General features: G+C 42.6%; 1 protein-coding gene across 1 annotated transcript; it reads right to left on the reverse strand.

The window, feature by feature from the left end:
• Positions 1-397: 397 nt before the first annotated feature.
• SLC25A46 (solute carrier family 25 member 46) lies at positions 398-27,825 on the reverse strand. Its single transcript, XM_040239691.1, has 8 exons — positions 27,455-27,825; positions 24,471-24,513; positions 23,477-23,534; positions 20,550-20,627; positions 20,000-20,100; positions 9,362-9,418; positions 8,109-8,166; positions 398-4,333 (listed from the first exon to the last, which is right to left on the reverse strand). The coding sequence occupies exons 1-8, from the start codon at positions 27,720-27,722 to the stop codon at positions 3,755-3,757; spliced, it is 1,242 nt and encodes a 413-aa protein (XP_040095625.1). The 5' UTR covers positions 27,723-27,825; the 3' UTR covers positions 398-3,754.

Consider the following 27,825-nt stretch of genomic DNA (forward strand, 5'->3'; position numbering starts at 1 on the left):
GAGAAAAGTTTTCATATGTGCAGGAGCCCCATACAATGAGCCTTAAAGGAGGGAACCAGAGTTAACAGCTTTTAAAGTTTTTAGACGAAACAACTTATGAATAATTGACAGGCAGAGACGTACGTGGCAGGGTGGTGAATGATGAAGTCACAGGTTTGTTCATACAGCTTCCTCTCCCCTAAGTGCCCTCTTCTGGTGCAGGCAGGGCAACTTTCACACGAGCAACGTGCTTTCAGCGGAACAAGGAAGGGTCTGCGTATCCTTTAGCACTAGCTGTCCCTCAAGTACCTTTAATTCAAAATAATGTGCCAGCATCACATATTTTGGGGGGACATATTCTGAACCTCCTCACCACCAGACTTAGTAGTTTTCTAGCATGAGTAAGAGAAAATTGGTATTTTATTTCAATGTTTTATTTAACCTTTTCATATTACACAATTTGCTGGAAACATTTAAAATACCAGTGAGACAAAAACAACTTTAAAAAAGAAAAAACACACAGACCAAATACCTCTTCTAGCTGAGGTATACTGCATAAGATTCATTGTCAAATCACAAGTTTTTGTTACTCAATTATACAACTTGGAAGCATATCAATGATACTCAGTCACTCAAAAGAAAGACATTACATATCCAGTTTATATGAGAGAGAGAGAAAAGGAGAGAAATATACAACTAGTTGAAGGAGAAGAGAAACCAGAAATGCCAAAGTTAAGTATCACTTAAATTCTAGTGCAATGTGAGTTGTTACCAATGGGACTTTATTTCCATATATATTATTGAAATAATGAATTCAAACCTATCTTTTCAAGAGCTGGCAGATCGTTCATTTTTTCCCCATAAGATCTGGAAAGCAAACTAAGGGCAAATGTCCTCCACAACGTCAGTTGAAAAAACAAATATCCAAGCAGTGTGTGTTGTTTCCTGAGCAGATGTATGAATACACGGAAAGACTGAAGTATCTTTACCCAGTCAGTTAAGTGAATGTTTTGTGCGGTTTTAACAAGCCCAGTGCTGAAAAGACAGCTGTGAACAGGCAAGCATACCTTGCAAAAATGAGCAAGACCTCTTGCCTCTCAGTTTTACTTTTGAAAATACTATCAAACCCCACAGTCCATAGTCATTTTGGAATTAGTTTGACTCATAACATCTAGTGCTGGAGTTTAAAGACTTACATTATTTACACCTAGAGATTATTTCACAAGAAACCATGAAGAGTCCCTCAAAGGAAAGAGATTTAGAAACAGATTTAGTAAACTGGTTCATAAGCTCACTTAACACAGTTAAGTAATATTAACCAGATGTTTCAGTTTTTAATTCCATGGCTTTCAGACTATACAACTTAAGAAACCCAACAACGTAAGGCAAGTGTATCACGCTTCAGCTCCACAGCGAAACCTAGTTTATGTAAGGGGACCATTGGGACTATGAAATATTTTTAATAGAATATTATTCATGATACTATTAATCACACTGAATTAAAAATGTTATCCTAAGGTGTTATCATATTAAGAACTATAGCCTATGGGTATTTGACTTTGGCACCTAAAGAAACAAAGCAATTTTTAAAAAGCAAAGAGCATGTCTAATGTTTATTTTGCTTATTCCTTTCTAAATACAGTTAAACATTTTGGCCAACATTTAAGTGCTTCAATTTTAAAGATTTCTTTTTATATTTCAACTAATTTGGAATGGTAATAAAAAATTTTAAAAAGTATTTTACTTGCCACATTTCAACTTTAGTTTTAATATTAAGTTGTACTCTTTCTCCAAAGAGAAAATAGGACCAAGCTACTTGTGTGTGGTTCAGCCTATCAGTCTTATAATGATTCCATAATGAGACAGTACTATATAACTGAATCTTCATGATAACATCCATAAAATAATCTTGAACTATCTAGTTTTTAGGTAAAGGATCCTAGATTTTCACTAGTAGATACTTGATTCCATTCAGATTCTTTTCTATAAATTTTCTAAAACCTATAATTTTCACAAGTTTACCCTTTTCTGAAACCATCTTTGATTATAATAAAAATGAAAGGTTTTTACAAGTTGGACATATTATAAACATCTAAAAATTTACTTAGTAATTCAACGGCAATGAAAACAATTTATATGCTGCCAAGTAGACAAATCATTATCTGAAAGGATGTAACTGAGGTTTAATTTTATCCGCCCCCCTTGGTGGAACGGGAAAATGGATAACCTGTGTGCTTCAGTCACCAAAAAAAAAAAAACCACATTCACATGATAGTTGAGAGAGTGCCACATATATACTGTCTGATACTTTTTGGATATCATCTTTTGGTTCCAGCATTATTAATCACAAACTGTAACCATTTCACTGGCATTCAGTAAGTAGAACAGGTCTCAGTCTGTATGCATTCTAGGTTGGACAACATCAGTGCAGTCGCCACACCCCATCTTGCTAAATGGATCAATCAAATGCATATTATTTTACTATACAAAGAGCCTCACCCACCAAATTCAATTTAGGAACAGACAATTTTTTTAATTAAACTGATTACCAACATTTTTGCTTATTATTTGTTGAAATCCTTTTCCTCACCCATAAAAAGCAAGAAAAAACTTCCTTTAAAGTTTCTCTTTTTCATCAGTATTCATTCAAACAAGTTTCAACAAAGGGTGATAAATCTGCATTTCCCTTTATGTATATCTAGTTTGGAGAATACGACTATGAACCAAAACTAGAAGAAAATAAAAATTAAAGCCATTATTTAATGATGACTCTATGAAAGGCATGAGGCACAAATTCTCGGGTAAATTTTAATCGTGACTTCTCTAAGACAGGTCATTCAGAAATGAAAGGCAAGTGACATTCCCTTTAGTAAACAATTTGTAAATGTGGAAATAGGAATCGTCGTCATAATTATTTTGTTTCTGTCAATAACAGTGGCTCTAAAAACAGTCTGATGATTCATAAAACCAGGTAAGCAAATCAAACTTTATAAACGTATGACAGATTATAAGTAGATGGCACTGAACTGGTGGGTTTGATATGGACAAATACGCTGTTTGCCTTTAATCTTTTGGGTACCTTGGCTTTTAATGCTTTGTTCTGATGTTCAAGCAGAAAGTAACTAACTTCATTTTTACAGTAAGCTGATCTAAGAGTGGAAAACAGGTAGGGATGAAGGAAATTCCTAGTTATGTGTATGCATACAAATGGCTTCAGAATAGTAAATGAACGGCCACTGAAGTTCTACAGGGACAGTGCGATTTAACTCTCAGCTTCTGTTTACAGACTGCCAAATCTAATCCTTCTTGTCTTTATTACTGACAACATAATTTGCTTAAAGGAAAACTATGACCTCCCGCTACTATACGCTGTATTAAGAATAACATACCAATATTAATCCAGAAGGTGAAATAAACGTGTAATAAATATTAAAGTCAGATGAAATAAATTCAGCTCTGTGAAATTTGGTTTTCAGTTTGCTGACAAATATTTGCTTCTTCCCAAGATTCTTTTTGGTTCGGCATTAGTGCTATCCTAGCTAGAATTTAATTCATACAAGTGTTTTTACTGAGTTTTCAAATTTGGAATACTCTGAATCCAAAATATATATCAATGCCTTTTTTAAAAAGTGGAGAGTCAATATAATCGTCGTGGGCTGTTCCTGCCAGTTTCAGCTCTTATCCATTCTGAACCCCCCGTTTTTCACTTTTGTCCTCCATAATTTCATAATAACGTACCCAGAGGATGTCTTTAGACTAAGCAGGGCTCGGAGCCTCAAGCACTATTCTGAAGAAGTGTGGAGTAAATGACTTTGGTGATCTGTAACACAGCCGCGTGAAGCGCGTACTGTACGACCACGGCGCCGAACCCTTTGTAGAAGCCGAGCGCGCCCTCCTCCTGCCTTATGGTGGTGACGCAGTCCCTCATGCCCTCGTACCGCGTGTTGATGGGAAGCACCTCATAGCCCAGGTCTGTGTTGTCGATGATTGTGCGTGTTCCCTGCACGTGCAGGCGGTGCAGAACCGTCTCCAGTGGGTAGAGCATGACATCAGAGCAGAGGCTGGCCACGAAGTTGGCGATGAGCTCTGGAAAGTAGGCATCCAGCATGCTCTGCACCGGGCTGGCGCTCTCGGCAAGGTGGCTGTCGTACGCCTTTCTCTTCAGGACGAGCAGGACGACCTTCTGGACGACCGAGCTGATGACGTAATGGAGAACCCCGTGCAGCACCGTGGGGAAGACCAAGGACAGGAGTGGCAGCAGGCGCTTGCTGTGAGGCACGCCCAGGCCGATCGCTCTGCCAATTCCCTCCTTCACACACTCCAGAATCCCCGCTCCGTCTCGGATTATCTCACTCTGCGATGAAAAGGGGGAAAAGAGTAAAAGCCATCATCTGCTTCTTCCACCACAGAGGAGGATTCTTTTCAGGTCCCTTTAAATCCCTTTCAAATTAATGTTCTGACTAAAGGGGAGAAGCATCAAGGTTTTGCAAATGTCAAATGTTATCTAGGCATTAGATTCTTTTTTCAAATAAAATTTCACAGAACAGCAGTGAAGCTGGGAGCTACTCCAACTGGGGAAGGGAGATGGGGAAGAGACGTGGCGCGGGACACACCAGGGGTCCCGGCCTCGAGAAGCTCCCCAGGCCTCATCCTGAAAAGGAGCAACTACCCTACAGGAGGAGCACAGGGCTTGGATGGAAAGCACGGCTTTACCCCTGGCTCCAGGATGGACTCGCTGGCTCTGTGATCCTGGGCGCCTGTCACTTGACTTCTCCTAAAAGCTTACTCTTCTACAAAAGTGGGATTCTGCACAGGGCTGCTGGGAGCATTAAATGCAAGAAGGCCTGGTGCACTGAGAGCCTCAGGAGATGTTAAGTCACTATCATCGGCAGTGTCTCTACTTTTTATAATTATGGGACGTGTGTAAGGAGCTGTGATACTGGTTACAGAGGGGCAGACAGGCAGAAAAGGACTTTCCTGGTGGCTCGGTGGTAAAGAACCCACCTGCCAACGCAGGAGACAAGGGTTCAATCCTTGCATCAGGAAGATCCCCTGGAGAAGGGAATGGCAGCCCACTCCAGTATCCCTGCCTGAGAATCCCATGGACAGAGGAGCCTGGTGGGCTACTGTCCACGGGCTGCAGAAGAGTTGGACACTTATCGACTAACAACAACAACAACGAGGCCAATCTGGCCGCAGCAGTGACTGAAGAGAAGAGAGAGAGTGAGGTTAAAAAGACGTTCTGGGGCCACACCAGGCCGCCGTGCAGACTCTGGTCTTTAGTCAGGTGGGAAATGACTAGCTGGTCTGAAGCGTAAGATGGTAAGATGTAATCTGTGTTGCAGAGGCTGTCGTGCAGAGGAGCGTGAGAGCAGAGGCTGAGAAACCAGTTAAAGACGCGATGATGGACTGGAATAGCACGCAGCAAAGGAAATAAAATGCTTCACCTGGGCTTTTATCATAAAATTACAGCAAGCAGGAATTCCTGGTGGGAGGGATGTGAGTTATGGGAAAGAGAAGGCAAGGATGAGCTCAGAGTTGCCGGCCAGAGGCGCTGGAGGGACAGCAGTCCTCTTGCGGAGCTGGGCCGCACTGCCGGGCAGCAACCGGGGGAGAGATCCAGAGTCCAGAAATGCGGAGTCTAGGGTGTGAGCTCCAAATGCAGTTTACAGTCTAGACCACACGGAAAAGGTCGGAGCCGGACACAGGAATGTGAGTTTTGGGTCAAGCTAAACCATGAGACTGACATGAGCCCACCTAACCTCGGTCGTTTCCCTGCCTCTGTTTCCCTTCCCAGCCCAGCCTATTGTAATACAGCAGCCAAAGAGAACCTATTCAGGACCTAAGTCAGATCATGTCATCCTTCTGCTCAAGCCCACCACCGACTTCCCATCTCCCTCAAAGCAATCCTCAGTTTCCTGTGTGCCCTTTTGCCCTTCTCCATCTCAGACCTCATCTCCTCCTGTTCTCCCGTCCTGAGTCAGCGTCAGCCGTACCGGCCTCCTCTTGGCTTCGCAAACACACGTTGGATGCAAGCCTCTCGCAGGGTCTTTGCACCCGCGTTCCCTCTGCTTAGAACGCTGTGTTCCCATATACCCGTGTAGTTCTTATGTTCACACCTTTACTCAAAGGACTTTTGCTTCTGAATGAGAACTTTTCGGATCTTAAAAAAATAGTAATCACTTCTCTCTACCCATTACACCTCTTAATTTCCTTGTTTTATTTTTATTCTCTTTGGCAGTACCATGAAGTATCCTTTTATTTATCTTGTTTACTCTGCTGAGAAGTCTGAAATTCATCTCAGAGAATATGAGTCAACATGGATCCTTACTCAGCAAAAGGATATGAGCATTGCAACTGAAGAACACTGCCCTTGCATAAGCATGTAGAATGGCCTTTAAATCCAGGAACCAGAATAAGGAGTCTTAGTAAAAGACACCAAGTCACTAGGAAGTTGATATTTAAGAGCTTCAGGAAGTGTTCTTCAGGAGATCTGTGCATAAATGTGCGATTTTCAAGGCAAAGACTATTCTCAAAGAGATCCGAGCTCCCCAGACAGGTAAAACCCCCTCTGCGAAGTAGGAAGAAACCAGCTACGTGACATGAAGAGCTGGGAATGGGGGTCTACTGATAGGAAGGAGCAGACCATCTCAGATTCTCCCTGAAGTCAGAACTGACGACACGATGACTGTTAGCTATGAAGGATGAAGGAAATACGAAAAGCAAGACTTCCTTAATTTTTAAACTCGTAGAGATGGGAGGGTTGGAAGGAGTCACTGGGGTACACGAGTCCCCAGGACAGTGACTGTGGTACCGAGCAGTGAGGGGCACGGCCTGCGCCCTGGAGCACAGAGGAGACTGGTCAGGACGGCCCTAAGGGCAGGGAGGGCGCTCGAGAAAGGAGAGCTCTGGGAGGAAAAGAGAGCGCCGGGAGATCGGGTGGGAGGCAGGAGAGTCATCGGAGATACTGGACTAGAAAATCAGAAGCAACAGCTAGTGGGCTAGGAACTCTACACAAATGATTCATCTAATCTTTGTAATTCAGTTAATACAAGACTCTTCCCATTTTATGGATGAGAAAAACAAGATTTCAAAAGGCTAAGACATCAGCTCTCAGTCACACACCTGATTTAAGCAGAGAGATGACTGGGACACGGGGCTGTCTGCAGCTAGCACTTGTCTTCCCCCATGTATCACCCTGTTTGTTTTCCTTCATTATCTTCCTGCTGTTGTCTCCCTCATCTTTGAAATGACGTCATCTTTACTGATAACTCTTTAAAACTGCAGCCCCACACGAAGGTTGTATCATTTTCACACCGTCAAGTGCAAGGGGACGGGAAATACCTGGGTAGCAAGACATTAATATGTCAAATAATAATTCTACAAAATACACACAGAATCAACGATGTGGCCAGAAAAGCACCTGAGTGGAAAAAGAGTAATTTGAAGAGGTAACACTGATCCAGTGAGGCTTTTATAGAGAGAAAACTCATATACGCCAAAGAGAGAAGTACGCTAGAGCGTCTGCCACCGTTCTGAGTGCAGGAAGGTACCTGAGAAAGGACCTGATTCCAATGTGCCTGCAGCGCCACCACGCGGTTACAAACAGTGAAACAATGTAAGATGTGAACAGGCGATTGCTGCTGAGCTTCTGTACAACTAGCATCAAACGCTCCTCAAAACGAGTGTCTAAGAAGAAGGCGACCTGGTAAACTAGCTATGGGAACTGCTCTCCTCGCTGCTTCCTGTTCCAGCGGCCTTTACCATCTGATAAGCCATAACCACCTGAGTCATACAGAAGCGTCTTAAAAAGTTGGGGGGACCCTACAGACTTTTTTCTATTCAGAGCCAGTCATAGGCTGGGTTCTGAGACATCTGAATGGAGAGTACAGCTGGCTATCCTAGGGATAAAAAGAATTAACACCAGAGGCGTAAAGTAAGTTTGCAAAGAAAATGGACACACTGCAATGTACCTAGTATATAATCTCTGATACATGTATGGTATCTGTGAAAAAGTTTTTTTAGAAGGATACTGTCTTAAATTTTTATTACACTGTCAGACATATACAATATACTGAATATTCCAAAAGACATTTGTAATGGAAAAATGACAATAAAAAATAGCTCACCTGTACTGTTTCAATTAGACTTGCTGAATAAAAAGGCATTGCCACTATATAAGTTAGGCTGTAGAAATTAAAACAAACTTATCAGTAAACTGAAACAAGAAGCTCACACTAAATTTTTTAATACCTACTTTAATATATCAACATAATCTATATTCAAGCTTGAATTACAGCTTCAAGGTTTTCAACTAGTAATACCTATAGCCTAAAGATAACTTCAGAGACCTATATCATAAGATGCTTTACTCAACAATTAGAGACGAAAAACTATGTATTAAAATAACACAGGGACAGCCTGTGAAGAAAATAACTTATTTGGACCAGTAAGACGTAGGCTTGTTTATGATTCGTTGTTTGGACACCTACCTGCACACAGCTAATGGAGCCTATGAATTGGATACTTCAAATTTAGGATGAGGGATCCATTGCATTGCTTGCCTTTCTAGTGACATCTAAACAAGGCTGCTGTTCTGCTATGGTCCACCCAGCAGAGCTAAGCCAGTCTTCCATGGTGAGTGAAGTCCCCTTTTATTATTAAAAAACAATATTGTACAGCTTTGCAAAGTTGCTTCCTATTGCCACTGTTGAGACATACAACTTTGCAAGCCTGCAAAATATAGTCACTTAAAAAAATATCAAGGTGGGACTTACCTAACCCCATGGACCAGGTCCTGGCAAGTAGTGGTTTTCAAGGTGAATGGAACATCACTAAGTAATAATGTGCTGGAATGTCCCACAGAGGGAGCCAGCAAGCTGGGGGGTTTCCAATTCACAATCTTCAAGAAAAATTAAAGAGTGAAGAGTAAAATTCTAATCTATAAAAATGGTCAGTGTTGTTACGTCACTAAGTGCCTTTAGGACTATATTTTAATGACACTAAGGTTTTGAGTTTGCTCATCACCATACAAATAAATTTGTATGTCTGCTTACCAATAAAATAATGATAATAATTATAAGAATAATAATTTTCCTGGCAATTCAGGTTTAACAAGTTGACGATCCTTGCTAACTTCCTAAGAACACAAAGAAAAATTAAGTTGTGATTTCAGCCTTCCACATAAGAAAGATTTGAAAGATAACATATGTTTCAGGATTTTATTCCTAAACTGTGTTAATTTTCTTACTAAGTTTTAGTTTAGTCCCACAAATATTTCTTTTGCTCTTATTTTCCTTAACTTTTATTTAATAAGTTTTTTAAGTTCTAACACTAGAAAAACTGGTTAAATTTCAATACAAATGCTGCTTTTGATACTTACGATTTCAATAGAAGGTGTTCTCCTATTTGTTTAGGATTCCATTTATGTGAAATCTCCCTAAAAAATAAACAAACAAAAGCCATGCTATTTAAAACATCCTGAATTAGCCCAAGTTTCAAAAAGGTAATCAATTTTTAACTTCTTTTTAATCTGTAGGAGAAATATATTCTAATGGTGAATAATTTTCTTTCTGGAACCTGTGAAACAATCACAGTGGGTTGAAAAGAGAAAAAACACAGGTGGTCTTTCTGTCTACACTGAAAAAGGAGGAAGCGTTGTAACCGATGATAGAAATGGACACGGGGGAGCTCCCTGGTGGCCCAGGTTAGGACTCCGTGCTTTCACTGCTGAGGGCCTGGGTTCCCTCCCTGGCTTGGGAACTGAGATTCCAGAAGCCATGCAGTGTGGCCACACACACAAAAAAATGGCAGGCAGGAGAAGAATGGACGGGGAAGGGAAAAGCAGACAAGAAAACAGAGTAAAGGAAGAAAAACTGAATGACACAGACGTTTGTGTAGCACCTAATTATCAAAGTGCCTCTGCTTATTAAGATGGCATTACTTTTGTGATTTCTTTATTATATTCTATTATCTTTTTAAGCTCCTGCTATATGCCAGACATTGTGCAAAGCGCTTTGCATAAATTATTTCTAACCCTCACACTGGACCTATAACCCTCATTTCATAGATGAGGAAACAGGCTCAGTGACGGTTCGTAACTTACCCAAAGCCATGCAACTAGTTAGTGGTGGAACTGGGTCTAAACCCCGGTCCACATGACTTGAAGTCTATACTATCTGCCTGTACTGCCTCTCATCTCACTTGATACAAGGACTCCTGTGAGATGAACAGATATTGCCTTGTATATGTTACTGCCTCGTAACACCTACAATAAGGTATTGCCTTTTACTTATGAGACAGAAAGGTCAAAAAGATCACAGGGATATGTTCAAAGGAGATGGACAGAATGCCAGGTCTGGGACCAAGCTCTAGGACTATGTGCTTCCTGCGATTTAGGTTTCTTTTGGAAACCAGAAAAGAGAAGAGAGGCAAGCTGAATGAAGAACAAAAAGGGAGAAAGTGACATCAAGAGAAAAGTCAACAATGAGAAAATACGGAGAATAAAGGGGAAATCAAAAAAGGAGGCAGAAAACAATGAAAAGGCAGACAGAGAGGACGGGAGGGAGGAAGGCGGAGTGACAGAAAAGGGGGTGCAGGAGCCAGCGGAGGCCAGCGGCAGCAGCTCGGCGGTGCCACGGGCACGCACCATGCCCTGAGCCAGAGCAGGAGGCCGAGAAACAGCCTCTGCTTTAGACGAGGGAATATGACATAAGAAGACAGAGGGGAGGTCAAGGAAACCACTAGTAATATGCGTGCTCTAAACACACAGAAGAAAGCCATCTTCAGCAATCAGTGCAAAGAAATAGAGGAAAAGAACAGAATGGGAAAGACTAGACATCTCTTCAAGAAAATTAGATACCAAGGGAACATTTCATGCAAAGATGGGCTCGATAAAGGACAGAAATGGTCTGGACCTAACAGAAGCAGAAGAGATTAAGAAGAGGTGGCAAGAATACACGGAAGAACTGTACAAAAAAGATCTTCACGACCCAGATAATCATGATGATGTGATCACTAATCTAGAGCCAGACATCTTGGAATGTGAAGTCAAGTGGGCCTTGGAAAGCATCACTATGAACAAAGCTAGTGGAGGTGATGGAATTCCAGTTGAGCTGTTTCAAATCCTGAAAGATGATGCTATGAAAGTGCTGCACTCAATATGCCAGCAAATTTGGAAAACTCAGCAGTGGCCACAGGACTGGAAAAGGTCCGTTTTCATTCCAATCCCAAAGAAAGGCAATGTCAAAGAATCCTCAAACTACCACACAATTGCACTCATCTCACATGCTAGTAAAGTAATGCTCAAAATTCTCCCAGCCAGGCTTCAGCAATACATGAACCGTGAACTCCCTGATGTTCAAGCTGGTTTTAGAAAAGGCAGAGGAACCAGAGATCAAATTGCCAACATCTGCTGGATCATGGAAAAAGCAAAAGAGTTCCAGAAAAACATCTATTTCTGCTTTATTGAATATGCCAAAGCCTTTGACTGTGTGGATCACAATAAACTGTGGAGAATTCTTCAAGGGATGAGAATACCAGACCACCTAACCTGCCCCTTGAGAAATCTGTATGCAGGTCAGGAAGCAACAGTTAGAACTGGACATGGAACAACAGACTGGTTCCAAATAGGGAAAGGAATACGTCAAGGCTGTATATTGTCACCCTGCTTATTTAACTTCTATGCAGAGTACATCATGAGAAACGCTGGACTGGAAGAAACACAAGCTGGAATCAAGACTGCTGGGAGAAATATCAATAACCTCAGATATGCAGATGACACCACCCTGATGGCAGAAAGTGAAGAGGAACTAAAAAGCCTCTTGATCAAAGTGAAAGAGGAGAGTGAAAAAGTTGGCTTAACGCTCAACATTCAAAAAACGAAGATCATGGCATCCGGTCCCATCACTTCATGGGAAATAGCTGGGGAAACAGTAGAAACAGTGTCAGACTTTATTTTTTTTGGCTCCAAAATCATTGCAGATGGTGACTGCAGCCATGAAATTAAAAGACGCTTACTCCTTGGAAGAAAAGTTATGACCAACCTGGATAGTATATTCAAAAGCAGAGACATTACTTTGCTGACTAAGGTCCGTCTAGTCAAGGCTATGGTTTTTCCTGTGGTCACGTATGGATGTGAGAGTTGGACTATGAAGGAGGCTGAGCGCCGAAGAATTGATGCTTTTGAACTGTGGTGTTGGAGAAGACTCTTGAGAGTCCCTTGGACTGCAAGGAGATCCAACCAGTCCATTCTGGGATTTCTTTGGAAGGAATGATGCTAAAGCTGAAGCTCCAGTACTCTGGCCACCTCATGCGAAGAGTTGACTCATTGGAAAAGACTCTGATGCTGGGAGGGACTCGGGGCAGGAGGAGAAGGGGACGACAGAGGATGAGATGGCTGGATGGCATCACTGACTCGATGGATGTGAGTCTGAGTGAACTCCGGGAGATGGTGATGGACAGGGAGGCCTGGCGTGCTGCGATTCATGGGGTCGCAAAGAGTCGGACACGCCTGAGCGCCTGAACTGAACTGGAAACACAGTCAGTACATGTACGGCATGTGTGACACACGAGTATTCCTACATTTTTCTAGAGACTGAAAGGTCTGCAGAGAAACTTTGGGAACACAAAACAACCATCTCTGATTTAAAAGACCTTAGAGAATGTTCTGGGTCACATTCTGATGAAATTATTACCAGAATACTATACTAGCTCTGAACAATTGTAGAAAAATAGCTGGAATGACATTTAATGATTACGACAAAAATTGTAAAAAAGCCTAGGCTACTTATCTGACAGTGACTTTATGATTATAAAGCAAATTCTGCTCAAAGGTCTGTAAATCTGTTCCTCTCGCGTGTGTGCCCACTTGCTTCAGTCGTGTGCGACTCTGTGGCCCTGTGGACTGCAGCCCCCAGGCTCCTGTCCATGGGATTCTCCAGGCACGCATGCTGGGGTGGGTGCCATGCCCTCCTCCAGGGGGTCTTCCTGACCCAGGGGTCAAACCCGCGTCTCCTACATCTCTTGCACTGGCGGGTGGATTCGTTAGCACTAACGGCACCTGGGAAGCCCTCTATTCTCTTATAAGGCCTCAGACAGGGTTACCACAGGTTATGATGATGTTAATTTTGAGCATTTCATTAACATTATGGATACGTGGGTCTGTAACCTGCCTTTCTGTAAGGACTGGGACACCTTTGCTTTGAGTACTCATTGTTGTTCAGTCACTAAGTCTTGTCTGACTCTTTGTGACCCATGGAGTGTGGCATGCCAGGCTTCCCTGTCCTTCACCATCTCCTGGAGTTTGCTCAGACTCACTGAATACTAATTACTGCTGCCAATTCTTAAGATCATTAGGATTAAGGCAAAAAGAGAGAAGAGAAATTTAAAACCAAGTATTTAAAAAATGAGACACTCTTCCTGGTATCTGGTATCTATTCCTTTATAAAATGTGTAACAGTTACTGTTATAGCTATAGAAATTTAAACTAGCACATTTAAATGCTTCACAAAAGAGGGTAGTATAAAACTCTACTTCTGATTAAACCTTTTTATATTTCATCACCAAGTACTAGAAGATGTAGCTATTTTTAATTCACTATCTTCACACGCAAACAGTGCCCTTCAAATGAGCAACAAAATTAAAGAGAAGTGACTTGCTTTTTTTCAGGCTCTCTATTTTATATACACACACTCCCGTGCACAATCAATATATAAAACAACAGAATTTTGAAATAACGCTGTATTTGTGCAGCCTTTACTTTTTTTTTACAATAATTTATTTACTTATTTAATGGCTGTGCCAGGTCTTGGCTGCTGTGCTGGTTTTGCTCTAGTTGTGGCGTACATGCCTCTGATTGCTGCCACTTTCCTCACGGTAGAGCACAGGCTCTAGGGCACGCAGGCTCAGCAGTCGCGGCTCGCCAGCTCTAGAGCACCAGCTCAGCAGTAATGGTTCGCCGGCTCTAGAACACCAGCTCAGCAGTAGTGGTTGGCCGGCTCTAGGGCACCGGCTCGGCAGTCGCGGCTCGCCAGCTCTAGAGCACCGGCTTTGCAGTTGTGGTTCGCCAGCTCCAGAATAAGGACTCGGCAGTCGCGGCTCGCCGGCTCTGGGGCGCCGGCTCTAGGGCGCCGGCTCAGCAGCTGTGTCACGCAGGCGCAGCTGCTCCACGGCACGTGGGATCTTCTTCCCAGGCTAGGGATCGAACCTGCCTCTCCCGCACTGGCAGCAGATTCTTTACCACTGAGCCTCCAGGGAAGCCCCCAGCCTTCACTTTCAATTGCTTCTTACTATCCCATGATCAAAGAGCTACCCTCTTTAAAAAACCATCTGACCCAAGCCCCTCATCTTCTAGCTCCTTCTCTCCTCTTCCCAGCTGACTGTCTAACTTGCTGTCTCCATGCCCTAACTTCCCACTCATCACTGAGCCCATTCCAAACTGGCTTTTGCCCTATTATTCGACAAAAGCAGCTCCTGCCAAGGTCTCCGCAGCCTCCACCCACAGCACTAAATCACGCGGGCGTTTTCGCGGCTGGGCCTTAGGGGACCTCTCGGCAGCCGCCGTGCACTTGTGTTCCCCGCTGCCCCCGCACGCCCTCCCTCCCCCGGACTCCACTACCCCAGACCCTTCCGGCTTTTCTCCCTTCTTCTGCTCTCTACTGTGGACTCCTGTGCAGGGGCACTGTTCTTGACTCAGTGACTTACGCTGGAGTTCCTAAAGGTGGAAGCCCTCTTCTTTTCTCCCTTTATATGTTATACCCCTTCCCTAGGCAACCTCATCCAACAGGACGCTTCAGAACCTCCCAAATCTGTTGTCTTCAGTTTAGACTTCTCTCTGTGTCAGAATGAACTTGTCCAAAATCAAACTTATGATTTTTCTTTCTTAGACTCTTTCAGTGTTCCCTAAGCAAGAACAGTTAATCAGAAAGGAAGTCTACTGAACTGGAGAACGATTTCATTGAACTTAAAATGGAATGTGCTCAACGTCAGTGAATTCAGAGGAATCATTGGGAGAAACAGACAACAGAAGAAGGAAACAGTAAAACGTACAACTGCACCCGTGAGATGAGTCAAACTAAGGTGGAGTTCAGCCAAACAGATTCCGTGAGAGGCTGAGCTGCACAGGTAGCCTTGGGTGGGGTGCTGCTTATGTTAGTGATCTGAGAAATGCCACAGGAAAGGAAAGGCCACTTCAGGGCAGAGCAACACGAAGTCTGACTGACTCTGCCTCAGGGAAGGTTTGGGGAAGGACTGGGATGGATTTGGGCAGTAGACAAAGAAAGATCACAGATGATGACCCAGGGCTATAGTCATTTTTTTTTATATAAGTAATAAATACTGAGAAACTATAAGTTTGGTGACTTAATAAGTATTACAGATTTATTCTTTTTCTCAGATGCCACCATCATCAGTATAAAAAGACTAAATATTGGTGAATCCGTACTGTCTCACCTAGTGATCACCATGCAATTGAAGACCTCAGTCCCGAAGACCCTAGAGCCCATCCTCAAACGCTGACTTCTGTGAAATGCTTGGCTTACTACTTGTTACTGCTTTGACATTTTGTCTGCTATGACTTTGTTTTCCCCCAAGAAAAGTCAACCATACCCAAAGCAGTCAGACTTTAAAAAAAGAAAAAAGGTTTATACTCTAAGAGTGGCTTCACTTGACATCTAATTGTTGTTGTTCAGTCGCTAAGTTGTGTCCAACTCTTTTGCAACCCATGGACTGTTGCTCACCAGGCTCCTCTGTCCATGGATTTCCCAGGTAAGAAAACTGGAGTTGGTAGCCTTTCATTCTCCAGGGGATCTGTCTGACCCAAGGACTGAACCCACATCTCCAGCATTGGCAGGCGGATTCTTTACCACTGAGCCACCAGAGAAGCCTGACATCCAGTTACATAACCCCAAATCCTAGAAGTCACCCTTGACACCTCCTTGTCTATCACTGACCAACTTTAACCCATCACCAAGTTCAATCAATTTTATCTAAATATATCTCAAAGTCATCCATTTTCACCCATCTCAAAGATACAATCCTGGTCCTAGTTACCATATTTCTTTCCTAGGTGGGGATAGCCTAGGAACACGTATCCTCCTTCTGCAGTCTCTTCATCTCCACTTACAATGACCCTTTAAAAACATACATCTGATTATGTCACTGACGCCTGCTTAAAATTCCAATATTCTTAAAGTGGTCTACAAGGTCAAGCACAGACCGGCTCTTGCTCTCCACCCTGCTCTGAGTTCAAACTCTGTGAGCGTTTCCCTCAATTACCAGGGCTGCCCAGGTGGCGCAGGTGGTAAAGAATCTGCCTGCAATGCAGGGGACTTGTCTTCAGTCCCTGCCCAGGAAGATCTCCTGGAGGACATGGCGACCAGCTACAGTCTTCTTGCCTGGATAATCCCATGGCCAGAGGAGCCAGGCAGGGAACAGTCCATGGGGTCAGAAAGAGTCGGACAGGACTGAGTGAGTGCCTAAGACACACTCCCCCGGTTACATGAATCCTTCACCTTCCCACCGCCACCCTCTGCACAGGTTAGTCTGTGTCTCCTGACTGCCACTCGGACCTCAGCTTAAGTGTCACTTTCTTAGCGACACTGTTCCTAACCCTCCAACATTCTCATGGAACCGTATTCTTTCCCTTTAGAGAACAAATCTCAATTTGTCATTATTCATTCATTAGGGGGATTATTTTACCTAACATATGTCCCTCACCCTAGATCCCAAAGGTCATGGTCAAAGGTACCTTTGGTTTCTTCTCCTCACTGTATATATACCTGATTTTAACGAGGATCTAGCACATAGTAGCAGAGAAGGCGATGGCACCCCACTCCAGTACTCTCGCCTGGAAAATCCCATGGACGGAGGAGCCTGGTGGGCTACAGTCCATGGGGTCACTAAGAGTTGGACACGACTGGGTGACTTCACTTTCCCCTTTCACTTTCATGCATTGGAGAAGGAAATGGCAACCCACTCCAGTGTTCTTGCCTGGAGAATCCCAGGGACGGGGGAGCCTGGTGGGCTGCCGTCTATGGGGTCGCACAGAGTCGGACACGACTGAAGCGACTTAGCAGCAGCACATAATAGGGACTCAGGAAATGTGAGCTGAATAAATAAATGAAGTGATGAGTGAGATTTACCAATAAAACTTAACCCGAGTAGAAAATCTCAAAGATAACCTTTTGTGTCTTCTTTAATAAGATTCAAAATGACCAGGAAAAAATATATACCCATACAACTGATGTGTCTGCGTGCCTAGAGAATAAGAAAGTTAGATAACAAAATTCTGTCTTCTCATCCCCATTTTCCTTTTCCCTTCCCTTAATCTGAAGCTAAAGTTACTGCTTCGTCTCTGCCTTAGAGACATGCTGTTACATCCCTAAGGTTCCAGAACTAAAAGGCAGTATGCGTGCATGCACGGGCATGCTAAGCCACTTGATTCATCCGTGTGTGACTCTTTGCAACCCCGTGGACCGTAGCCCACCAGGCTCCTCTGTCCGTGGGATTCTCTGGGAGAGCGTTCTGGAGTGGGTAGCCATTTCCTTCCCCAGGGACTCTCCCGCCCCACAGATCAAACTCATGTTTCCCGTGGCTCCTGTGCTGCAGGCAGATTCTTCACCACCGAGCCTCTGGGGAAGCGCGGAAGCAGTACAGCCAGGACCAACAGTGTGCCGACTGCAAACACAGAAGTCTTTTTAACACAGAAGCCACTGCATTTTGTTACATTTTTATTTAGCTCATATTTCCTGAATCCCTACTATGTGCTCAAAATTAGGTAGACAGTAAGGGGAAGAAACAAAAGGAATCTGTGACCCTAAAGGTTGGGACCTAGTTTAAGGGACATACGTTAAAATAAAATAACCCCACTAATGAATGAATAATGACAAATTGAATTTTGTGTTTGTAGGAGAAGGTCAAGGACATTTGATGACAAGTACTACATTTTGACCTTATGTGTGATATAAAAAGCAATGTGGTAAATTTATTGAAGGTTAGAAATTCACATTTTTTTTAAAGTATGAGAGGAACAACTTTCAGCTGATGAAACGCTTTTGTTTGCAATATTTAGCAAAGCTGTGTTAAAGGAACTTCAAGGCTATGCGGTCCTTTGAAAGCACTCACAGTGTCAAACAGCCTGATACCAGCCTCTTCTGTTCTAGTTCCTTCCCTGTGAAGGCTGAATCTCAAGTCTGAGATGCTAGTGGCTGCACCTTCAACTCCCTCAGTTCCTTGCCAATCCAAAAAATTAACCCTGCCAGGGGCCAGTTCTGGATTGACAAACCATTTGGTCTTTAACTCCACCCCTGGGGTTTACTATTGATAGAGAAAATCAGAGTCCTGCTAAACAGCACCTAAACAAATTTATGGGATCTCCAGCATCATCTCTTAACGTTATTTCCATAGATTCCTTGCAAAGTTCCGCTCTGGTCCCTCAGAGCTGTGACTGTCCCAAACATCTGTCACTGGTCTTATGCTCTTATACTATCCTGTTTCAGAGAGAAGAGAGACCCATGAGCAAACATTCCGAACCTTCCTGCCGCCTCCCTCCGGAAGAATCCACGGCTCTGATCCCCCTCTTGGCTTCCAGGCCACCACTGTCCTCTAGCCTCCTGCTACTGCCAACTTGTTCTGTTAGCATCTCTCTCTACATATCCACTCGCCCATCCACCGCCACACAGAGCCCAGGATTTTGTCCTTGGTTCACTCTGTCAAGTAATCTACACTTTCTCCTCAGGGAAATTCACCCACCCTCAAGCTTCAACTGAATATTTTCAAAGCCACGCCTCCAGGTTCAAATGTTCCCTGGACTCTGACCCACAGTTCCAGCCTCTTCTAGGCATGCCCCCTGGATGTCTCAGACTTCACTTATTGAGAGTTGCCTTCCTTATCTTTCCCACTCCAGCTTACTCTTCTTTAGGAATTCTCCAACTCAGTTCCAATCGAGAAATCTGTCACTGCTGCTAAATCACTCTCCTACAACCCCTTTCCCAGTATTATCCACTGTACTTCAGAAATGTCTGTCCAGCTGCTGTTCTATTCCATAGTTGAGACCCTTCTCAATCTGGCCTATATTGCCATAACAGTTTTCCATAAGTCTCTGTCTGCCTAAGTCCTTTTTTCTAAACATTGCCACTTGACTATATCCTTGATCAAATAACCTGTATATTAAAAAAAGCAAACAATTCCCCACCTTTGGTTTCCAACTCCATAGACAATAAAATCTAAGTCACTTAACAAAGGGAGAACCACGCTTCAGTCTAGCACCTCAGCTTTTCATCTTATCCTACTCAATACACGCCCAATATTCTAAGCACAAGAAACTTCTTAGCACTCAGACCTTCCAATTTCCATAAGATTGTGGACGCTCTCACCTCGACTCTCCTCCTCTGCCAAGTTATCTCCTGCTCATAATTCCAGATCTAGCTCAGACTTCAGGTTTTAAAGAGAAATTTTTGGCAATGAATCAATGTGAAGTGTCCCGTGGACCTCGAAAGGGGCTTCTTTTAATTATAGCAGGAATCATGATGCGGGCTTCCCTGCAGCTCAGTTGGTGAAGAATCTGCCTGCAATGCAGGAGACCTGGGCTCCATCCCTGGGTTGGGAGGAGCTACTGGAGAAGGAAATGGCAAACCACTCTAGTATCCTTGCCTGGGAAATCCCACAGACAGAGGAGCCTGGCGGGCTACAGTCCATGGAGGAAATGGCAATCCACGCCAGTGTTCTTGACTGGAGAATTTCATGGACAGAGGAGCCTGGCGGGGGGTCGCAAAGAGTCAGACACGACTAAGTGACCGAACTGAACTAAATACATAGCAGTAGGAGCTGAAAGACGTCTCTCAATAGATACTAGACCAGGAAGGGTTTTCTTTATTGCATACCAATTCCGTAAGACATAATTATTTACTCTGTTTCTCTTAGCTACTTTAGGCAAGTTTTCAAATTCAAGGTATTTTTAGCAACTATCATTTCTTCATTTTTTTAATATGAAGCTAATAATGAAAAAATGCTAAAAAGGTACCTTGGTAAAGGTGTGAATTCACTGATTATTCCCTCTGCTCCAAGTGTGATTCCCTGCACAATAAACGTACTTCCCATTCCTTTCCAAAGGGCCCTTGGTCCCTAAAATGAACAAAATTTATTATTATTTCTGCTAATGCCTAAAAAGGAAACATAAAAGTTCTTAATAAAACTTGACATTAAATGTTTTCTGCTATTTTCCAGTAAGACATTATTCTAAGAACATTTTAGTAGAGAATGACAAGTAAATTACCTCCTTTCTTTAATATCTGTTGGGTGGCTTACATTTAGGCCAAGATAAACACTCCAAATTAATCATCTCTAATATGGATTAAATACCCTTAATATTTAATTAATTTTGGCAAAGATGTGAAGTTACTGATTATTCAGTGATATCAAAAGATATCATTACCCAGTTAAGTTAGTTTTAGCACAAGAGTTATAATATCTTCAGTAACTAAATTAAAAGGAATTATTGTTGGTTTAACTGTTACTATGGCCAAATGGTACATTATAAATAGCTTCACTAGAATAGACAGATTCTTCCTCACCTGGGTTTTGTTGAAGCTGTACATAATATTGATGACTGTAAATGGGGTGAGATGGTAGTGCCGAGCATGGTAGTTAACCTGTAAAAAAGGTACTTATGATTATTTTCTATGATTGTTTTGTCAAGAGATAAGAGCATGAAAGATACACAGTGGAGTCATAGCATAAACAGAAGTTCAATTGTAAAGTCAGCATGAATTATACAGAAGCAAAATTACTTTAGAAGATGCTTTAAATAACTTAAAAGTAAAGAACATGTGGTTATACACAAACAACCCTGAAAGACCAACGTATAACATATCCGGGCTTCCCTCATAGCTCAGCTGGTAAAGAATCTGCCTGCAATGAAATATATAATAAAGAAGGCTTTGTTGTTTGATATTTATGTTTCCTTAAACATCAGCACGAAATTCACTGTGGCAAAATGCTCGTGCCATTTAACACATGGGAACCACGAAGAACTCTGGGAGCAGACTTCTGTCTTCCACGGCAAGCAGTAACAAGCTATGAACAACTGGGAAATTATAAAATCAGTATAGGGGATCAGAACTAATGTTTATTAAGTGACATAATAAAAGAGTATCAGAGTGCATCACACACTCTGAAAGTGCTACTTTATAAAACACTGTTAAGCATCACATGCCCATATATGTATACACTGGCCCACAATGCAATACTGTCACAGTGAAAAAACGTGTCTAAAGTTCACTCTTCTAGGGCATATACCGGAGAAGGCAATGGCACCCACTCCAGTGCTCTTGCCTGGAAAATCCCACGGACGGAGGGGCCTGGTGGGCTGCAGTCCATGTTAAGGATCAGACACAAATGGGCGACTTCCCTTCCACTTTTCACTTTCATACGCTGGAGAAGGAAATGGCGACCCACTCCAGTGTTCTCGCCTGGAGAATCCCAGGGACGGGGGAGCCTGGTGGGCTGCCGTCTATGGGGTCACACAGAGTCAGACACGACCGAAGTGACTCAGCAGCAGCAGGGCATATATACTATTCATACTATTTAAATATTGAATTCTCTCTATATGCTTACATTTTGGTGCTAAACACATAAAAAACTTACTTTTTAAAAAAACCTAATTTATCTTTTCTAACTCAATTTTCAAAGATGATGTTATACTATAGGTGCTTTTCCCAGTGTGGCCCACTAGCCCTCAAAAGCTCATTATCCTTTCAGGGGATAGACGTGTTCAAAATTATTTTCTTGATACTAAGGCATCATTTCCTTTGTTATTGTGTTGACATTTTCAAGAATACTGCAAAAGCAACAGTGGGTAAAATCGCTAACTCTGGCATAACTGAAGGCAGTGGTACCAAACTGTTTTTGTACTTACTGTATTCTTCATCTGAGTCACGTGTGAAGAGGCAAAAGCCATTTTCCCTAAAAGATGCCCTTGGTGAAGCAGTAAAATACACTAATTTTATAGAATCTTGACTCCTGAGTACATATCATCATTCTAATTTAATATTTTGTGTATTGCATAATGAATATGCTGTCATAAGAAAAAGAACTTGTCTGATGGAGCTGTAAGTCTGAAAATAGCCACTTTTTTCCATGGAATATCATTTTTTTTCCTGGAAAAACTAACAAGACTATAGTTACTTGGGAGAAACATATTTTTAAAACTAAACAAAGTGGCTCATTGATTAGAAAACAAGAATAATAGTTGCCAATGATAAATTTGAGCCTATGAACAAAAATTAGAAATCTGGAAACCCTATATCCATTATCATGAACCTACCAAAACTCAAAACACTTTTCTGGTGAGATTTATAGTGATTGTAATGATGGTGGTATTTTAATACAGTAAAAGCAAATGTCATAATATTTAGAAGATCTATATAATCAGTAAATCAATATTTTTCAATTAATCAATGCATGATGTAACAGAATCACACATGAGTAAAAAGAAACCCATTCGACATGAAGGACAGATCAATAGGTTTTAATGTAAAAGAGTATAAAAAAATTTGATCTGTGTGGTTTCAGATTTCACATTGCAAATAACTTTATCTGCCAATTATCTAAAACGATATAAAACTCCCATTTTTAAATACATATGTATATAAGGCTAGGCTTTCTTGTTTCTTTCAAAAACCATGTGTTGCAACAGACTGTAGAAACAGATGTGACAATCTGGCTGCCTTCTATTATGCCAGGCATTAAAGATATTTTCAAAAAAGTTATAGTGATTTTTCATAAAAATGTTTTTATTGTTTTTTAATGAATTAAACATATATATATATAAATTTTTCCAGTTTGGGGTTCTAAAATGGCAAATATTGGTAGATATAATCCATAAATGCGAGAGTTGGACTGTGAAGAAAGCTGAGCGCCAAAGAATTGATGCTTTTGAATTGTGGTGTTGGAGAAGACTCTTGAGAGTCCCTTGGACTGCAAGGAGATCCAACCAGTCCATCCTAAAGGAGATCAGTCCTGGGTGTTCATTGGAAGGACTGATGCTGAAGCTGAAGCTCCAATACTTTGGCCACCTGATGCAAAGAGCTGACTCACTGGAAAAGACCCTGATGCTGGGAAAGATTGAGGGCAGGAGAAGGGGACGACAGAGGATGAGATGGTTGGATGGCATCACCAACTCAATGGACATGGGTTTAAGCAAGTTCCCAGGAGGTGATGGACAGGGAGGCCTGGTGTGCTGCAGTCCATGGGGTCACAAGGGTCGGACACAACTGAGCGACTGAACTGAACTGAATCTATATAAACAATCGTTCTTTGGGGATCTCAATAAATTTTAAGACTTAGCTTTCAAATACCAAAAAGTTTGAGAACTGATAGATTATACATGTTGGTCTACATCACACGGAATAATGGTCACATGGTCTCAGCCATTTATCTGAGGCCTGTACATAGATCAGGGTCAGGGTCACTGTTAGAAAACCACGAAACGCGCGTTTACCTGGCACTGCCGGCGCAGGACGATGCAGGGATGGGCCAGCACGTTTTCTGTGAAAAGACTATGAGAGGACAATCCATCCTTACAACCCAGGCAATCTATTCTCAAAGAATCATGTACTACTTAAGTGATACACTACTCTTAAAAGTGAAAAAACAGAGTTTTCAAATGTTTAGACGTGTTTACAAATCATTGTACCAATAACAAGATTCTATATGAAAAAAAACTAAAGTCAGACTTGCAAACTGCTAAGCAAAGAAACAACATATAATATTAATATGTACAGTATAAAGATGAAATTATCGATACACTTGTAGGCCTGATATGGAAAACTTACTTCCTAGACAATTTAAATGTCCCTTCCCCTTTCTTTCAGAGGATGTGCTGTGAACAAAGTTCTTATCAGAAGAGCCATCCATCCTATAAATTTTGGTGTGGATGTACTTTGCACTTAAGTTATAGGGATTTTAAAGAACATATTAGGTGAAACCTAGATGCTATGCTCTTTAGTCCTCTCTAACATCAACTTTTTATCACATCAATACTAGTTGAATCAAATATCACAAAATAAATACTAAAGACATCTCAAAAATTATATTTACACAATATATTACAACATATGGAAATGTTGATTCTACAGATGCTATGCTGCTAAATATCTTGTCATAATTCTGATGTTGAGGAAAAAAGTTCAATGCAAAATTACTTGTTTTTGGAGGGGGAGATAAGATTACATTTTATTTTTTGGACAGACACATGAAAAGTTCTTACAATATTCCTTTAAATTATTTTGTGTTTAGAAAATTGAATGAATTTTCACTATCCTTACAGGGGAAAATTATAGGTCTTAAATATTTTTTTCTGCACAGAACTTTTTAGTATTTAACTACTTCTCCAAAAATCAATCTAAAGGAAGTAATACAAATTATTTAACATTATAAAGAAAAAAAAAACTTTAAATAAAATTTGAATTAAAAATCTTTAGACAAAACATTACCTTGCAAGTCCAATACCAAATCCAGCAAATCTATTCAACTGCTCTAAAATAGAAGGAATAAGATTACTCATAACCATTATTTAGGTTTACCATAAAAAAGAACAAAAAATATCTTTTTACTAACATGACATTCATTTAAACTCCATGTCTCCAAATCAAACTTTGACAGGGGCCAGGTCGGTCATTTGAATGAGTGAAGAGCTCCACTGGGGCTTGTGGCAAGTTACAAGCGGCAGATTCCCTAACTGCTTTTCAGCTCCAATTCATTGTTGCCACATGGAACTCTGAGTCCAGGGTTTCAAAGCTGTGATTTTTCTAAACAGATATTCTCACTTTTATATAGTATCTTCCAATTTTAAAATACTGGCAACTATTTTAAAAAGGATTAAAATTTCATGTAGACCAAATCAAACATGTTTGCAGGTAAATGCCAAGGGCTACTAGTTTTCAACTTCCGACTAATTTTTTTTCCTAGTGAAGACTCTGACTGATAACTTTCATCAACCATACCTCCTGTATTGTAATCAGTCATTCACTGTGACTGGTGGAAAGTATCTGTGTTACACCAACAGTTGCAAGCAAAACATCCCATGAATATGATTAAGTTGAAAGAGCACTTAGGGTAGCTGAAATGGGAAAAAGAGGCTCTCTTCTCTCTCTTCCTAAGTTTTAAAGACTTTGATGTGTTGTTATTTAGGTGCTAAGTCGTGTCCAACTCTTTTGTGACCCCAATGACTGCAGCCCACCAGGCTCCTCTGTCCATGGGACTTCCCAGGCAATACTGGAGTGGGTTGCCGTTTTTCTCCAGAATAGTTTGATAGTAGCCGCTTAATTCCTGGAGAAGGATATGGCAACCTACTCCAGGACTCTCGCCGGAAAAGTCCCAGGGACAAGAGGCCACCTGACACCCTGCAGCCCATGGGTTGCAAAGAGCAGGCCTTGACTGAGTGACTGAGCACGCAGCTCGATCAGGTCTCTGCGACACACCACTGTGGACATGGCGTGCTGCTGCCCATGGCACAGCTCTAGTCTCATCAGCAGCGTTTACAGCTGGGTTTACAGTCAAAAGAGAAATTTTTTTCTTCCCTAACTGAAAAACTTAAAATCATAAAGATGAAATATCAAACCCCAAGAGACCAGACACTAAACTGCAGCTAAAATATTCACAAGGGATTTTTCTCCCATTCTCTTCTCACTCCCCTCTTCTCCAATCCCTCCCTCTCATCTCTGCTCTTTTTAGTGAAGTAACGTCCTCACTATTCCCTGAGAGGCAGAACAAGACCATGTAAACATCTCTGGGGAAACCACGATTGCCTTGAAAAATGCACAAGGGCAGAGGCTTCTTTTGCCCAATTAAGATACTTTCCTCCTTTCATCTTTTCCCTTTGTGTTTGTATACATCATCCAACAAACTAACAAAAAATACCACTGACATTATCTGTAAGGTGTCAGGAAGACTTACTAGTATTAACTAAGTCTCCCAGGCTTCTATCCTCTTTGCAGAGTTTTTCATCAGCCTCTTAACTGCTGCAAAACACTCCATACAAAACCCTGGATATTAAGATCTTATTATAACCATCAATGCATAAATAATGAAAAGATAAAACGTCAGCTTTACTGCCTGAGAATGTAACTGTGAGGCAATCACATATGCATTTTGAATAATTTATAACTTTCCAGTACTCCTTCTGAGACCTATAGGAAAAAACAGAGCTAGACAGAGTAAAAACCTAACTGTATATGTAACACTGAGTAAGTCACTGATCCTCCATCTATCCTCACTGGATGATAGTACAATCTGTTCCTCCCCGTAACCCAAACCAAATAAATGTTACTGTACTTCCTAGTCAAAGAAATGAGACTAAAATTTATGTCTAGAATGTACATAGTATTTAAGGATATGATCTATTATTCTAACACTTTTAGGAGAACGGGTACATGCAGCAGCCATTATCTCCATTTTATGACTCCAGACGATGTTGAAAATATCTACATCACATAGGGTTGCAATTAAAACATCTCTGTCTTCTGACAAGGAGGCCTGCCGTGCTGCAGTCCATGGGGTCGCAGACTCTGACACGACTGAGCGACTGAACTGAACCGATCTTCTGACATTGCACAGAATAATTATGTCTTGATTCCAAATTCTTATCTTGAAAATGTCTTAAGTGTTTTTCATTCTTTAGTGGAGTTTTTAAGTAAAAAAAAAAAAAAGAGAGAGAGGAGGAGGTGGGAAAACACAGGAGCAGTTTGGGATCTAGAACACAAACACAACTCCTATGATTACACGGAAAAAAGACTGACTTTTAGCCTACTGCGTGGTCCACACTGTTTCAGGCATTACTGACACCTCATTTTGTTTGTTGGATTTTTTTTTTTTTTAACAAAACCCTGAATTATTCTTCTATACACCTTAAAGATGAGGACAGCAAGAGAACACAAAGATAAGAAAGTCTCAGCTTTTAAGAGTGGTAGAGAAAGCTCTGAGCCCAAGACTGCCTATGGTCTCGGAAAAAGTCCTTTGCACAACGCAAAGCCACCACTGATCAATGGAATGAAGGTGATACAGCGGACGGTCAATCAGCCCTTTCTCACGTAAGTCCCGATAAACAGCAAACCAGTCTCCTTTGTGGATTCAGGGCATGCGAGGTAGCATCCCGAAACCTTCCGTGATCGCTGCCACGCCAAGGCTAAGGCAAGCCTCTCCAGAAATCACTGGAGTAGGGAGAGGGCGGAGGTCTGTTCCGGGGGCAGAGGGCGAAAGGAGCGCCAAGGGGCGGCGCGGCGGCTCGCGACTCCGTGGTCTGCGGGGGCCTGGCCTCCGATCACTCCCCCCGACCCTCCAGCGCCCGGGGTCCCTCCCTGGCGCTCGGCGCGGACCACCCCGCCAGCCCTCCGAGGCCTGCAGGCCCTCACTGCCACCCCGCCGGCCCTCACGGCCCTCGCTCAGGCGCCCGCCCCCTGCACGCGCCCCAGGCCCTCACCGCCGCTGCGCCCCGCGCCGCCGGGGCAGGGCCCCTCCGCCGGGCCCTCGGGCGGCGTGCAGGGGGCGGGCGCGCCGCGGGGCGGGCTCTCCTCGGCCCAGTGCAGGTTGCGGCTCCCCGGGATGTCTGGGGGAGAGGTCACCCAGCGGCTCAGGTCCGACGCGGCGCTGAAGGACCTCGCCGGAAAGGCGCCGCCAAAGCCCGGCTCGTCTCGGGCCCCACCCCGGTAGCCCAAGCCGTCGAACCCGTCCGGGCGCCGCGGATGCATCGCGCACAGGGGCAGGATAAGGCCAGCCCGCCCCGGAGCCCGCCGCCACCCGGGCCACACAGCCTCTTCTCCGCGGCCGCGGCGCCCGGGCAGCCTGACACCC

This window comes from Oryx dammah, unplaced genomic scaffold (genome assembly GCF_014754425.2).
Source record: "Oryx dammah isolate SB20612 unplaced genomic scaffold, SCBI_Odam_1.1 HiC_scaffold_5, whole genome shotgun sequence".
In the NCBI taxonomy this organism is placed as follows: domain Eukaryota; kingdom Metazoa; phylum Chordata; class Mammalia; order Artiodactyla; family Bovidae; genus Oryx; species Oryx dammah.

Coding starts and splice junctions, on each gene's coding strand:
- SLC25A46 (XM_040239691.1), bottom strand. CDS start 27,722: ATGCATCCGCGGCGCCCGGACGGGTTCGACGGCTTGGGCTACCGGGGT. Junction 20,101..20,549: donor ACAGCTTCAACAAAACCCAG/GTGAGGAAGAAT, acceptor TGTTCATTTTAG/GGACCAAGGGCCCTTTGGAA. Junction 8,167..9,361: donor GAACACCTTCTATTGAAATC/GTAAGTATCAAA, acceptor TAATTTCTACAG/CCTAACTTATATAGTGGCAA.